This window comes from Rhipicephalus microplus, unplaced genomic scaffold (assembly GCF_043290135.1).
Source record: "Rhipicephalus microplus isolate Deutch F79 unplaced genomic scaffold, USDA_Rmic scaffold_45, whole genome shotgun sequence".
Taxonomy (NCBI): Eukaryota; Metazoa; Arthropoda; class Arachnida; order Ixodida; family Ixodidae; genus Rhipicephalus; species Rhipicephalus microplus.
The window spans coordinates 2,264,162-2,278,918 of NW_027464618.1; the positions used below are offsets into that span (position 1 = coordinate 2,264,162).

Sequence of the window (14,757 nt, forward strand, 5' to 3'; positions counted from 1 at the left end):
CGTTGCGGTTTTCACATCAGTGACCGCACTATAAAGCAGAATGGTGAGGCACATTACATCACTATTTTGTCTGTCATGTTTATATTTCATTTTTAAAGCGAACATTGGCAAATCATTCTCTCAGTGTTTCGCAATATCAAAGAAGATGATAAATCAACCTTTCGTACGTTTCGGTAGGTCGATTCATATGAGGCATGACGTTATGGCTGGTCATCTCTCGAATGATTACCGAAGGAAGGCTAATTATAAAGCTCATTATCTCAGATCAAAGCATGTTGTAGAAGCGTCATTCATATTATGAATTGCATCACGATCACACGCCGAATTGCCTGGCGCACGCGGAGTTCTTGTAGAACTTCTTGCAATCGAAAGCGTAAGGGAACTCAGGTGCGCTCAGGACGGGAAGCAAGCAGCGCAGCTTGCGTTTCACGCCCGAGCCCAGGGTTCCGGTTCCGCACGAGAGTAGGCAGAAGCGCCTCAAGAACGTCTGCAGCACCAACACCCGGCGTTGTGCGGCCAGTGTTCCCCGGCTGCCTTTGGGCTGGTGATACTGCTCGAGAGCATTCAACGCGACCCGAAACGCCTGAGACCACACGTAAAGCTCGAAGGCCGCGCTCTCGACGGGGTGTTTCCCGAGCCTCATCGCAGACGCTACGACGGCGTCTTGGGTACAGTCTGACAGTCTTCTCACTATCTTTGCATACCACTCCGCCCAAGGCAGCTTCTTTTTCTTGAATGCAGATAACAAGGCCACGCGAAACAGTTCGGTCGCCAACAGCGTACCCACCGTGCCAATCTCAAACTCGGCAGGAACGCTGGTCGGGTATGTCATGGGCAACCGCCGCATGGCCGCCGGAAGGACCACGGCGCGCTGGAGCGGGTGGTACGTCACGCGACCCCGGAGAAGCAGGGCGCTCTCGACTGCGTAGTCCGCAGTCACTGGCTGTCGCTGTCGTCTCGTGACTTCTCGCGACTTGGCCGCGATATACAGCGCCAGAAAGTCTGCCCACACCTTTACGTCGATGCCGTCAAAGATGCTGCCTGCTTTCCCAGAACTCAGGTCCAACGTAGTATTGTATAGAAATACATCTGCCGCGGACACGTCCAGAAAAGACAGCGCCGTTAGTTTGTGGTGTTCAGTCTCACCCGGGGAAAATCGTGAACTAATCAGGGTTTCTGTGGCGAGAGAGGCCACACGGGCAAAGATGTCAGATGCACGTGCATCCGACGAAGCCACGCTGTAGCTCATATTGCTGTACAGGTGGGACCACAGGGGTGGAAGCACGTCGCGAGTGGCCGACAGACACGTCGCCGGTGCGTTGGCGGCTCTCTTAGCTGCGAGCTCGTTGCTCTTGTACAGAAAGTGGCCTACCTCCGTGAGAACTTGGCAGTACACGTACACCGCAGCGTACTGCGGCTGAGCGGCGAACGAATGTACCGTGGAATTCAAGCACCCTAGACAGTCGACGAGCACGGGGCTACTTCTTGTCAGAGGTGGCTTCGCATCAGTGGCGGTGTTGAGAATGGTAAGCCAGTCTGAGCTCTCGACTTTGGCAACAACGTCCAAGACAGAAACCTGGAGCTGATCTAAACCATGCGCGTCGCGGTGTCGCTTGCCAGGTTGGACCATGCTGGACTCAAATTCGCCAAAGGCACTTGCCATATCCTCAAGACTAAGCCACGTCGCATTGTCTAGAAGTGTTTCAACCGCATCAAAGACCGGTCGCAAATACAGGTGCAGCATTCGAGTGCGGTTTCTTTCCCCCAGCTTTTCGGCCAGAGTCCTTCCACATGAGATATAGACAGCGAGGACGCCTTGATGTCGCACCAGGTCGACTCCAAATGCGGTGTAAATGCCCCTAGCCACAGAAATTGCCATCACTCGAGCGAGGAGGGCCGCGGGCTCTCGTATGTGCAAGATAGACGAATCGTCGGGGAACAAACCAAGCGGAAATTTGATTTCTTGCTCTCGGGAACTGCGGTCACCAGCTCTCGCCACGAACTTGTGGCAGGCCGCATAGAAGCGTACAAAGTCCGAGTAACCATAGTAACGTTCCCGGTTGACTGCGATGCTTAGAATGGTCCAGTTCAGGGGTAGGTCCATCTCCCTGACCGCCGCGTCAACGAAGCTGCGGCCACCTTGGTGCGAGTCCCATTTGCGGCAGACGTGCGCGTAAAAGTTGTCGCAAGGCTCGATGTCGGTGTCGATGAGCGAGCGCAGATAATTGAAAGCCAAGTGACAGTCGAAGCCGACGCAAGGTTCCGCCAGGTCCTGCTTTCGCCACCAAAACACCATGAGTGCCAGCGCCACGGAAGTGGCTAGAGCGCCAACAGCGAGGCACAGGAGGTGAGCAGGCCTCACGCGTCGCCCGACTGGTCGCCGGTCGTGCACCGAACGCTGAGAGTCATGTGATGCCACGCTTCCGTCTGCGTAATAGATAGATAGATAGATAGATAGATAGATAGATAGATAAATAGATAGATAGATAGATAGATAGATAGATAGATAGATAGATAGATAGATAGATAGATAGATAGATAGATAGATAGATAGATAGATAGATAGATAGATAAATAGATAGATAGATAGATAGATAGATAGATAGATAAATAGATAGATAGATAGATAGATAGATAGATAGATAGATAGATAGATAGATAGATAGATAGATAGATAGATAGATAGATAGATAGATAGATAGATAGATAGATAGATAGATAGATAGATAGATAGATAGATAGATAGATAGATAGATAGATAGATAGATAGATAGATAGATAGATAGATAGATAGATAGATAGATAGATAGATAGATAGATAGATAGATAGATAGATAGATAGATAGATAGATATAATGACGGTGGGGTTAACCATGTTTTCGTTATCTTTACGCCATAGTCTACTACCGGCAAGCTTAATAAAATTGTGCAAAACAGGGCTCTTGTTCACAAAATATCATCCGTTTAAACTTTCCGTAAGAGATTTATTCAGCCAATCACAGCATGGGAAGTATTGTTATTGAATTCGGCTGACCAATGTAATAGCGCACCTAAAGAAGGCATGTTTTGTGGATTTAACTTTCAGTCTTTGTGGCGTTCATCGCAATCGTAATGTAACCAAGATTCGTGAGCGCTGGACACTACACAACATAATGAAACATCGCAATCTATGCCTGTCAAAATTTATACGCGGTCAAAAACGTTACGCTTAGGTTGGTCAATTTAATGGGTCTTAGTCTGGACTAGTTTTGCTTCTTTCGTTCGCCATGTAGAAGGTATACTTACGCAAAGCAGTTGTGGAAGCAGTTTTCGCGGCGCCGCTGATGGGTTGGTTTTCTGGCTTTGTGCTGTCCCCTGTCGATAGTCTTCTGGTGCTCTGCAGAGATGTTATTTCGCGTGCTTAGCGTTATCACTGTAGACCACAGGTTGGCGAACTCACTCGTGGGTCGACTCACTTGGACTCACTCGGATCAAGCTGTGAGTGTGAGTGAGTCCAGGTGACTAATATTTTGGCGGGTGTGACTCCGGGTGAGTCTGATTGAAGAAACTTTTCGTGAGTGTGAGTCAGAGTGAGCTAAGCACAGAAAAATTTTCGTGAGTCCAAGTCCAGGTGAGCCCAATGCACAATATGAATTTCATGAGTAAATCTGAGTGAGTTCGACCTATTTCTGCCGACCTATGATCCTATCTACTCGTCTTCAGCATTACTACCAGCCTGGCCCAAATTCCCGTTTGTACTAACGTCTACTCACACCTAATGCCCAGCAGTGTCATTCATACGCCATTTCGATATTTATTGGTACACGGGCATGAATTACGTAAGAAGGTAACCGTAAGAAGGTAAGCAAATATTGCATTAGCAACAAAAATTCGAATATTATATGAAGTAAGGCTTGCGGCTAGCTTCTGGATCCAATCTGCGGTATACAGGGCGTTTGAAGAAATCTGTCCATTAATATATAAAAATTACAGAAAGGATGTTTCTGCGTTCTACTTTCAGCGTTTCCTTTACCTTTACTTTGACCGAAGGCCTCTTCAGATGTGTACAAGCATTAATCGCGGCAGTAATTACAGAAACTAAAACAATTAACGTTTTAACCAGTGGAAATACCAATCGGGTCTAACTGGCGAATTAAAGTCCATGCCGCTCTGAAATTTTCGAATAGCGGCCATTAGTAATCACCGTGGTGGAATCAAATCTGGATGTAGTTTAGTAGGCTAAACCGAAACCAATGCACCACGCTGATAGTCTCCCATTCAGTTCTAAACCACCCTCAATGACGACACTGTTTTCTTCACCGTCATCTGGAAAATTCGCTTCGTGGTCACTTTATCGACGCTCGCCAAATCTCCTCCCCGAATGCAAGGGAAACAGTGTCGTCATTAAGAGTGTTTCCGGTATAACTTTGTCTCCCCTTCGCGCCTTTACTTCTCTTGGAATCTAGCCTGTTACCCATAACGAACAGCGCTCATTTGGCCTCCTACGGCTCGCCGATTTCTCCTTCATTGCGACCAAGATGCCCTCAACATCAGTTTGCTCAATGACCCACCTTGCTCTCTTCTCATATTTTAAGGTTAGACATACCATTATTTCTCCTGCGTTATACTGTCTTTCATTCAACTAAAGCTGAACCCTTATTCATCTTACCTGTTTGCTAATGTCCGAGCTGGACCGGCGTACTACCATGGGCTCACTAGGCTCCTTCGGTTTATTGTTGGACGGGGCCGTCAGGCTTCTTGCGCTGCCAGCAGATTTCACGGTAGTCGGCGCTGTCGGCAGAACAATCACGTCAGCCACAGTTCTCTGAGATAAGTCACTCATCGCCTCCGCTGCAGTCAAGAGCCGAAATTATTGGCCGTGTATGTTTTGAATCAGACAGCGTAGCTTGGTTAATTGACAGGAATCAGATGAAATTATTTCTGAGAACCAAACGAGTCCAGTACACATGACCATGGTGTAGCGCACAGCGGTCTTTTGTTGGCTTCCTCGAGTTCCGATTTCCGCCGACACAATGTTTTTAATACGAATGTTTGTTGTATATATATATATATATATATATATATATATATATATATATATATATATATATATATATATATCTTTGGGCCTGAAGCACAGGCCCAAAGAAGTGTAGCACCTACAAGACATTTTTCTGTAAAGCTGACTATTATAATGAAAATTGATGGGGTTTAACGTCCCGGAACCATGATATACGAGAGATGCTGTAATGGTGGAAGGCTCCGGAAATTTCCACCATCTGGGGTTCTTTAACGTGCACCAGAATCTGAGTACACAGGCCTCAAACGTCTTTTTTTTTTCCTCCATCAAAATATTGGCCAATCCCACGTACAGCGGGCATCGGTGATATGCGAAGCACGAATGAGGATGGTTGATACGTCACTATCAAATCAACACAACGTTACGAGGCGGAGGTAAATTATGCCGTACATGACTTCCATGTCAAGATTATCAGGTTTGGGCGTGTCATTTACTCTCGTCGTCTATTCACGTCACGTTATACCAAATTTGCTTTATGTGGAGCTATCGGAACGGTCGCGAGCGCATCATGAGCGTGATATGTTGTCATGTTCTTACAAGACACACGTGTCAGGATTGTCATGTTTGCACCAGTCATATACCTTCGTCATCCATTGACGTCATGTAACACCAAATTTCGTATATGAGGAGCCAGCGAAACGGCAGCGAGAGCATCATGAAGGGCCCAATATACTCTGACGTAAAGTTGACGCGTGTGCACGCACGGCGACGCAGCGACGCTATACGCTAGCAAAACGCGACCAGCGCAACCAGCGTCCGTCGGCGCGGCCCGGCGGCAAGCGGCGCGAAAAGCGACATGCCGCATTTCGTGCTGATGACGTTACCCAGATAGGACTGCGTCTGCCTCTCTTCGTGACGGATGTACACTTCTAGTACATTCTAACATTCGCAGATATCTTCACCGACAGACGCCTGCGCAGTGAACACCGCATCCACTTCTCCTTATCGACAGACACTCGCTATCGAAGTGTTTCGACACACAGCAGACTGCGATATATGACAGTATCGCCGTTACACCCATCGGAGGGCGCTGCCAGCGATTTCAATCATAGCGCCGTCACGCATGAGCTGACTGCACTTCATGCAATCAAGTGTCCTATTAAGAAGATGTATTTTCGAGCCACTACTAATTTTGGGCTATCTTTCTTTATTCTTAAACATGCTGTATATTCTTTGAAGATACCATCCACCACTTGTGCGCTTCATGTTGTTTGAAATTGCGGAAAACGGCAACTCCCTTCGAAGCAGTCGTCTTTTCTTACGCTAGCATTTAGTAGAGTTACGAAAGCTCATTTTCTTCCGGCTATTGAGGAACACAAGATGGGCTACACTGATTCGCTTTCTAAGCGAAACAGATTGATTAATTTGTGGGGTTTAACGTCCCAAAACCACCATTTGATTATAAGATTGATTGATTGATATGTGGAGTTTAACGTCCCAAAACCACTATATGATTATGAGAGACGCCGTAGTGGAGGGCTCCGGAAATTTAGACCACCTGGGGTTCTATAACGTGCACCCAAATCTGAGCACACGGGCCTACAACATTTCCGCCTCCATCGGAAATGCAGCCGCCGCAGCCGGGATTCGAACCCGCGACCTGCGGGTCAGCAGCCGAGTACCTTAGCCACTAGACCACCACGGCGGGGCTAAGCGAAACAGGTCGTCCATTGTCCTACCGTTACCATTTTCTTTATGTGTTTCATCACTCGATGCACGGCTTTGAATTGCGTGAGAAGCGCAAGCTGTTCCCATGCCGCACAACGTTGGTAACACCGGCCCGCCTGCCCGATTACACCCCGGGAACTGTTTCTACTCCTATCGCATGCACCCTTCGTGCGGAGATGAGTATCACCCCGCATGCGAAGCCTGCCATCGATTGCTATTCAAGCAGAATGGAAACGTGTCGGCCGTCTTGAAGGAGAATAAGAACATGCGAGGGAAAGGGGAAGGGCGCTCAAGCAGCAACTGTGGACTTTGCTCACAAGGACGCTGTCGGGATCGCTGGCGCATGTGCTCTCTTGGTGGGCATCAGAAGACTGCTGCATACTCTGCCATACGTGCTGTGCTCCCAGCTCGAAAACACTGTGCGAAATCAGCAGCTTTTTTTGGAGCGGTAATATTTTTATACACAAGCATTTTTAGAGTCACGTGAGATCGGATCCAAAAGAACTAGCCGCCAGCCTTACGTAGTGATTTTTTTTTTTTTTGCTGTCGCATTGATTACTTCACCCTTGCAATGAATAAGTTATTTTGCGTAGCAAGTGGGTGCACGTTAAAAAACCCTAGGTGGTCGAAATTTCCGGAGCCCTCCACTACGGCGTCTCTCATAATCATATGGTGGTTTTGGGACGTTGAACTCCACATATCAATGAATCGCTTGGCAAGTGGTTTGAGAAGGTTTTAAGGAGAATTCAGCTAGAACTTTGTTGTTCTCCCTCGTTATGTAATCCATCGTTCTCACCGAGTATCTCGGAAGCAGAGCCATGACGCTCAGAGGTGAGGGGTTCCACGAGCGGACACGAATCCTGAACAGTAGCGGTCGTGGGTTCTGCCGTAGTCGACTCGGTCTTTTGTTCGGTTGCTTTGAGCGTGTCAGTGAATCTCGCATCACTGTCGCTTCTGGGCAAGGTGAGGCAGGCTGCATCATCCACAGAGGTTGTGAGGCTCACGACAGAACGCTTGGGTCTTGGAGACGCTTTGCTGCGGTGGTTCCTGCGCTTCCGCTTCCGGTGGCTCCTGTCGCGACGGATGGACTCTGTGGAGCCGGTGCGCGGCTGACCTGACGCACTCCAGGACGATGTCGGCGCACTCTCGCTCATGTTAGTATCAGCATCCGCCATGTTTACATTTCTTTTCCTTCTTCTCGGTAATCATGGCTCATAATCTAAGTAGGGGACTGATGAAAACAAAGGCTTCTTCCCGGAGCTATCGAGCTTGCCCCGTTCGGTGCATTCAGCAATATTCAGATTGAATCATGAAGCGCTTAATTTCTCTCTTGAAGACAGTCGGACTTGTCGCACGAAAATCTCCGCGAAAATGAAAATATTCAGAAGCATAAAACAAACTGTGGAAATCAATGTGATGTTAAAACACCAGCAATGAACTCACCGAGGCATACTGGCCCACTGTTTCACTTACAGCCAGCGAGGCGGGTTTATGGTGCGATAATTCGGCGCGTGCACGAGAGGGGCAGAGGAGGCGGCTACACCTCCTAGTCACCTAACAAGGGGCTGAAAAATCTACCCATACATTGAACCTCCTAGTCATCTAAGAGGGGGAGGGGAAGGGCGATATCATTGCTTTGACTTAATGGGGAGGGGAGGCCGCTGCGATGCCGGTTTACGCCGGGTCCGGCGTAACCCGGCACCCTATGCATACCCCGCCACAGTCACGGAAACAGCATAAGCTGCTGAGGTATTGAATGCGAAGCATTTCTCAGCGAACGTTGGTGACTTTGACCGTATCTGCCTGCCTGCCTGCCAGCCCCACACACATGGTGCGCCCGCGGTCGTTTCGCTAGCTTCACATACACCAAACTCGGTATTACGGGAAGTGAATAGACGACGAAGGTAAAGGACACGTCCGAACATAATAATCATGAAATGCGCGTCATGTAAAACATGACTACACGCTGCGCTCATAGCGTGCTCGCGGCCATTTCTCTAGCTCCACGTATACCAAATTTGGTATCACGTGACGTGAATAGATCACAAAGGTAAACGAAACATCCACACATTGTCCCGGTTTTGCCCTGGTCGAGCTGGGCGGACGATGAGCGATTTGAGCGGATGACCACTTACAAAAATATTACGCAGCATTACCGGCTTAGAGGGAAAAATTATCCTCCCACACCCTCATCATTGAACAAAGGACAGGCGGTGGCGTGGCGCCTACTTCAGACCCATACGTTCCCTAGTCCGGTAACAATGAACCACTGCATGCCGGAACTTCATTCGGACAAGTGTAAATGTTGAAATAACAGGGCAGACTTGAGCCACATTCTATGGGCATGCCCACAGGCCCCCATGAAAGGCGAATACCCAGACGGGAATGGATGAAATGCCGCGCTCTTCAGCTCTGACTCGCAAATTACAAGCTCGCTTATTGCGGCAGGCTGAAGACGCCGCCAATACCCACAAAATCATACCGCCCTCCTCCCTTCAGCGCCTAAAAGGAGAGGGGGATCTTTCTGCTAATTAAATAAAGTTTGTTCATCTTTCTCAATATATTTGCCATTACAGCATGAACCTCAAAGTGCTCTTTTAACTTTAGCACTATTGTCTCGCAGGCTGGAAAGTTGAATTTTTAAATTACAAAAATTCAGACATAATAACCAAGTACAATCTAGCGCTGCTTCTATTCTATATGAACTGCCATCTAATTGACCAGTGCTATTCTTTTGGTAAATGTGCCCACATATCTGAATGTACAAACCAGAGCACCTATGATGGTTTTGATCTATTGTAACTGGGCGCTTATTACGTAATTTGACTGGTCGCACCGTGATGTGAAGATTTGCTGACCACTCTCAAATTAGTGCTTTTTGCATTTCTTTTTGTCTTTGTTTTCTTGAGTGATTCCTGATCTGTGAGAATATTGAAGTGTTGTGTGTTAAATCCTGTCTATGTTTTCTTGTTTGTACACGCCACTGAAGTGATTTTGTTACACCAGAGAGTTGTACACACCTAAAATGTTGTTACCGGTTTGCAATAAACTTCCCTGTCTCTCGTAATCTCGTCGTGAGGTCCACGCGACGGCTTTCAACTCTCCCACAATCGAGTACCTAGTACTCTAAATTGTTACCCACTTTTTCTAAACACAAGTACCAGGTTAACAAGGCCTCATCAAGTGTCAGGCCAACGGGACGGCTTTCTGCTCTCCCATAGTAGAGTTACTAGTACTCTGTAAGTAGTTGCCCACTTTTTCTAAACACATCCGTGTTGTCCTTCTGCATAACATTCCTCATGCGAAACACGTAAAGAATTTTATTTCAATTTTTCTTGGTGAAACATTTTTTTAATTGAAATGTTCGATAGGAAAGATTGGTGCCTCTACATTAAAAATTCGCCCCCTGACTCATTTATTAATGCATTTTTATCAGTGAATCAAAGGTTGTTAAGGCATTTTCTATTAGCTGGTGCCTCTAACTTTTCCATGTAGGGCTCTGAAGACCTTCAGTGAACACTTAGCGAATAGCATTGGAAAAAGTTTGCCTACCTTCCTATATATATACCCCTTTTCAACACCCCTGTTCCACAGTGGCTGCATGACTGCTGATAGCTCGACTGAGTCCAATGCCTTCTCGTAACCAACGGAGGCTTTATATAAGGGTCGATTATATTCCACGCATTTCTCTATCACCTGAATGACAGTATGAGTAGGTCCATATGGAGCAGCCTTTCCGAAATCCTGCTCGGTGTTTTTGGTTTAACTTTAAGGTGGTGTTAACTTTATCACTCGTTATCTGTGTGAGCATCTTTTATTCACGCCTCGGGTGTGAATAAAAGGACAAAAAAGAACAAGTACCGCGTTCATACTCAACTCGTCCAAAACACGAAATTTTTCCGGTTGCAGCATCATCTCCATTTCCTCTATTTAGCATCGCAATATGTCAACACAACGAAATGGCCTTTTGATTTAAACAACTATATGCGATTCCTGAAACATCGCGAATTTACCCCCTAAAGTCACTAATCCTTGTATCTTCCTGAATGTCAGCAGTTACTTCTAGTCCACTGCTTTAAAAAGAGGTGTGCATCACAACGATAATGATCCTATTCATGTCATGCGCTAAGTTCAGCACAATAATAGACGCAAGATATTTTTCTATCTCAGCAGTATAAAAGCATTCATAGTTTACATGTTCCAGTAGTAGCGTGTGCGACAGAAGGCTACGTCATCAATGGAAAACATTGTCCAGTAAATATTGTTGTGAAGGTTGGCCAAAGTAGTGTGGGACGCTAGCAGCCACGCGAAATCGTTCGAATGCATTAACCTAACGACAACCACCGACAATGGAAAATTCTATCCTACAGTCAAAACGTGCAAATAATGACATTTACACCTTCCTTGGCTTCATTGCTTGTGGGTCTATTTACGTTCTGTCAGACAAAAGAAAACAATTTTGATTGATCCCCCTCCTTTTTCACTTATTTGATGCACACATGGTGTTATTTGCACCTAATCAGTGTTTACTAAATGCGGCAAAAATGTCAATGGGATCCCAACCCCCCTTCATCCAATCACTAAGCCGATTACTCGGCCTCTGGTCGGTCATTTGAACGAGGCTGGAACAGAGCCAAGCTATCAAGCAGACCTGGCCCAAGACACTGTGCTTCGGTCACGAGTGTTACCAAAGGATGCACATCATTCTCCCACCGGCTAGCGGACCCCAACCTGGAGAGCACGCACACATACTGGTACGCCATAATCAGCGTACACACTAGACTTGATTCTCCACCGGGATTGATGTCCACCACCTGGCCAGAGTCATGCACAGTGCTTCAGGTCACATGTTCACAGCTCTGGTTATGTACTCAAGGGTCATTATGCCATATGTACCTGTGTGATCCCTTCTCAAAACCAGATAGATGACTTGCATTGACGAGACTCAAAGGTTCGAACATCGTGGGACACGCAGTTTGAAATGTATTGCCACGCGCGTTTCTTATTTTCACTTTGTTTGATTCGGTTTTCGCCCACAAAACCTGGATCAGGAATGCTCAGCGCAAATTGCACCGCCTTGTTCGAAAACATTTGCAATCATTGTACATCGTTCTGTTAAGATTGTCCGCAAGGTGCGAAGACTCGAGATTATTCGAGATCGTGCGCGAAGACTGCAGTGATAAAGCTGGAACATTCGACGACAGGTGTATAAACACCGCCGCGCTTCGCCGCTTGTAAGTTCGTCGACGGCCGACGCTCTGTTCGCTGCTATCAGTGCCCGTGTATTGCTGTTACTGATTTTCAGTTTCTTGTTTGAGTACCGAGCGTATGCCGATGAGCGTGCGCTCTATGAACCCTACATGGATCTGTTAACCCTAAGAACTTTATCAGTTGACAGTGTCTTGGGGCTTTTCCCCAGCTTCACGCAACAAAGGCATGCGATGAAGCTTTTATTCACGTACTTCGACAATATCGTTCAGCCAGACAAACTGTATGTCACACCTTGAAAACTCGTAATAGGTCATTCTGTCAGCACACATCACCGCCCAAGAGACAGAAATATGTCTGCATATTTACTTTTTCTTTCTTTCCATTTTACCTATTTAATATTTTCTTTCTCTCCCTCTCTCTTCTTGTTTTTCAGTCTCCAATTCCCTTCCCGACGCAGAGTAGGAAGTCAGAGATGTACACACGCCGGCTGAATTATCTGCTTTTCAATAAAGAGCTCTCTCTCCCTTTCAGTTTCCTGGCCACAGGTTGGTCCGAATAAGCAGTTTCATCTTAGCAACGAGTTTGCTCCCTTCGTTCACGTCACCCCCTCGTTACTACCCGTGACAGTATTACTACGGTATTGTGATGTTTGCGAAGTATATCGTATGTCATTTGTTTTCGTTATTAGGCACGAGGTCAATAACAGTTTTGCTGTGTCGTTATCGTACTGAAGCAGGTTAACAACTTAATTAGGCTTGTACGTCTATAAAGCCGCCATATTCGGCGTACCGGTAAGTTGAGAAGTTGCTTTCATCACGTCACGTGCAAGGAACCGTATTCAATAAGTTATTCAGAGATATAGCTGTCTTTCATTATTTATGCTCTCATGAATTGAAATCTAAATGAAGTTTAATTATAATCAATGACGAGATGGGGCGTACAGAATAGTTACAAGAACATTTCTCTTCAAGGTATCGGCACTGGCGGTCAAGCCAGTTCAAGGTTTCGAGGAATACTTTTAAGGAAAAAGCTGTTTCTGAGATATAGAGCAGAAGCAAATGTGTGGAGAAGCAAATTGGACGCAGAAAGGAAATATTTCGAAGCGAGATTTCCGCAGGCAAAAGTCTAGGGATCACTTGGATGTATAGTAGAATAGTAAGTTTGCAACTGTTAGTGCATATTTTTGATAAAGCATTATGCATTGGTAAGCAGTTCGCAGAAACGACTTGGCTCTGCCCAATTGCCTTACAGAATGGCTGGTTTCGAATCCGGTTACAGCAGCAATTTCTATTCATTACTTTTTTTAGGATTGTTCTTCGTTTTACTAAATACTCCGTCGATGCCGGCACCGCATTTTCTGCAACACAGGCTCCTTCACGCTACTGCATTAGGATTTGAAAACGTCGAGGCTGATGTGAACTTTTGATCACCTGTGGCATAGTCGCCCACCACGACTCGTGGTAAGGGGGTGCGTTCCACACGTGACTTTTAGAGCACAGTTCTTATGCGCCCGTTCGTGCGCTGAACGTCGCCACCAGCGTAACCGACAGAGCGAACGAGGACGAAAGAAAGCAAACGCGGAGTCAATAGACATCACGAGCCACTGGCATCTAACCTAGCTTCATTCTTCCATCATGCGTGCCCTCGGTCGGAGCTCGTGCACTGCGGCTGGCTTCGCTTGTCGTAAAGGGGCTGTCCGCGTTTCGCTTGGTTCGCGACCCCTGAAATCGAATGGTGGCAGTTTCTGTGGCAAGGTGTGACAAATTTAACATTGCTACCAACTGCGGATAGCCAAAACATTAAACGCAGTTGACATTACCCCAACTGGAAGCTGCGCTCAGAATTCGAAAGGGGCTTCATGACGTGCACGACAGGGAAGTGGTGGGTTATTCAAGTACCTACCGATATATATATATATATATATATATATATATATATATATATATTGTAGCGAAGCCTCCGAACGCTGAAATGGGTCGAACTCTTGAGTACCTTCTAGTGGGGCTACCCAACAAGGACGCCGCTCGCACTGAGAGCCCGTGCTTGGCTGTGACTGTCGCCATTACATATTCTCGCTCGTTGCCGGCTAGTAAACGCCTTAACAATTTGGTGGAGGTGCTGCGATCCCTGTCTATGCCTTTGGAGCTACGATCACGTACCCTGCCATCTACTATGTACCACGACGCTTCTCAGCAAACGCCTCCTCCAATGCCACCACCTTGTCCCGGTGTCCCCAGAATCCGCGATCCACCCATCTTCACTGGCGCTGATGGCACTGACGTGGAGGACTGGCTCGCTATTTACGAGCGCGTGAGCGTCCCCAACAAATGGGACGAGGACGGCAAGCTGACCAACTTGGTATTCTACCTTACGGGTGTTGCCAGTTTGTGGTATAACAACCACGCGTCCGATTTTGCCACCTGGTCCGATTTCAAGACCGCCATCATCAACGTCTTCGGCCGCCCTGCTGTTCGCAAGCTGCAAGCCGAGCAGCGCTTGCGTGAACGTGCTCAGGAGGCTGGTGAGTCATTCACGAGCTATATTGAAGACGTCCTGGACCTATCCAACAAATCTAATCCCACCATGTCCGAGTCTGAAAAGATCCGGAACATCATGAAAGGCATTGACGATGATGCCTTCACGATGCTGCTCGCCAAAAACCCCGGCACAGTGGCTGAGGTCATCACACTGTGCCAGAGCTACGAGGAGCTCCGCCGGCAGCGTTCGATGACCCGACGCTCCCCACCACGAGCTGCAACGCTTGCTGGCTTGGAGGCCAGTTGTGACCAAGTGGCGTTGATGGCAGAACTAAAGTCCTT

The 14,757-nt window shown here is 47.1% G+C and overlaps 1 protein-coding gene across 1 annotated transcript; it reads right to left on the minus strand.

Annotated features, from left to right (window-relative positions):
- Positions 1-313: 313 nt before the first annotated feature.
- Positions 314-3,915, minus strand: LOC142787109 (uncharacterized). Its single transcript, XM_075884711.1, has 2 exons — positions 3,286-3,915; positions 314-2,427 (listed from the first exon to the last, which is right to left on the minus strand). Exon 2 carries the CDS (start codon positions 2,294-2,296, stop codon positions 314-316), a length of 1,983 nt encoding a protein of 660 aa, XP_075740826.1. The 5' UTR covers positions 2,297-2,427; positions 3,286-3,915.
- Positions 3,916-14,757: the final 10,842 nt, after the last annotated feature.

Coding starts and splice junctions, on each gene's coding strand:
- LOC142787109 (XM_075884711.1), bottom strand. CDS start 2,296: ATGGTGTTTTGGTGGCGAAAGCAGGACCTGGCGGAACCTTGCGTCGGC.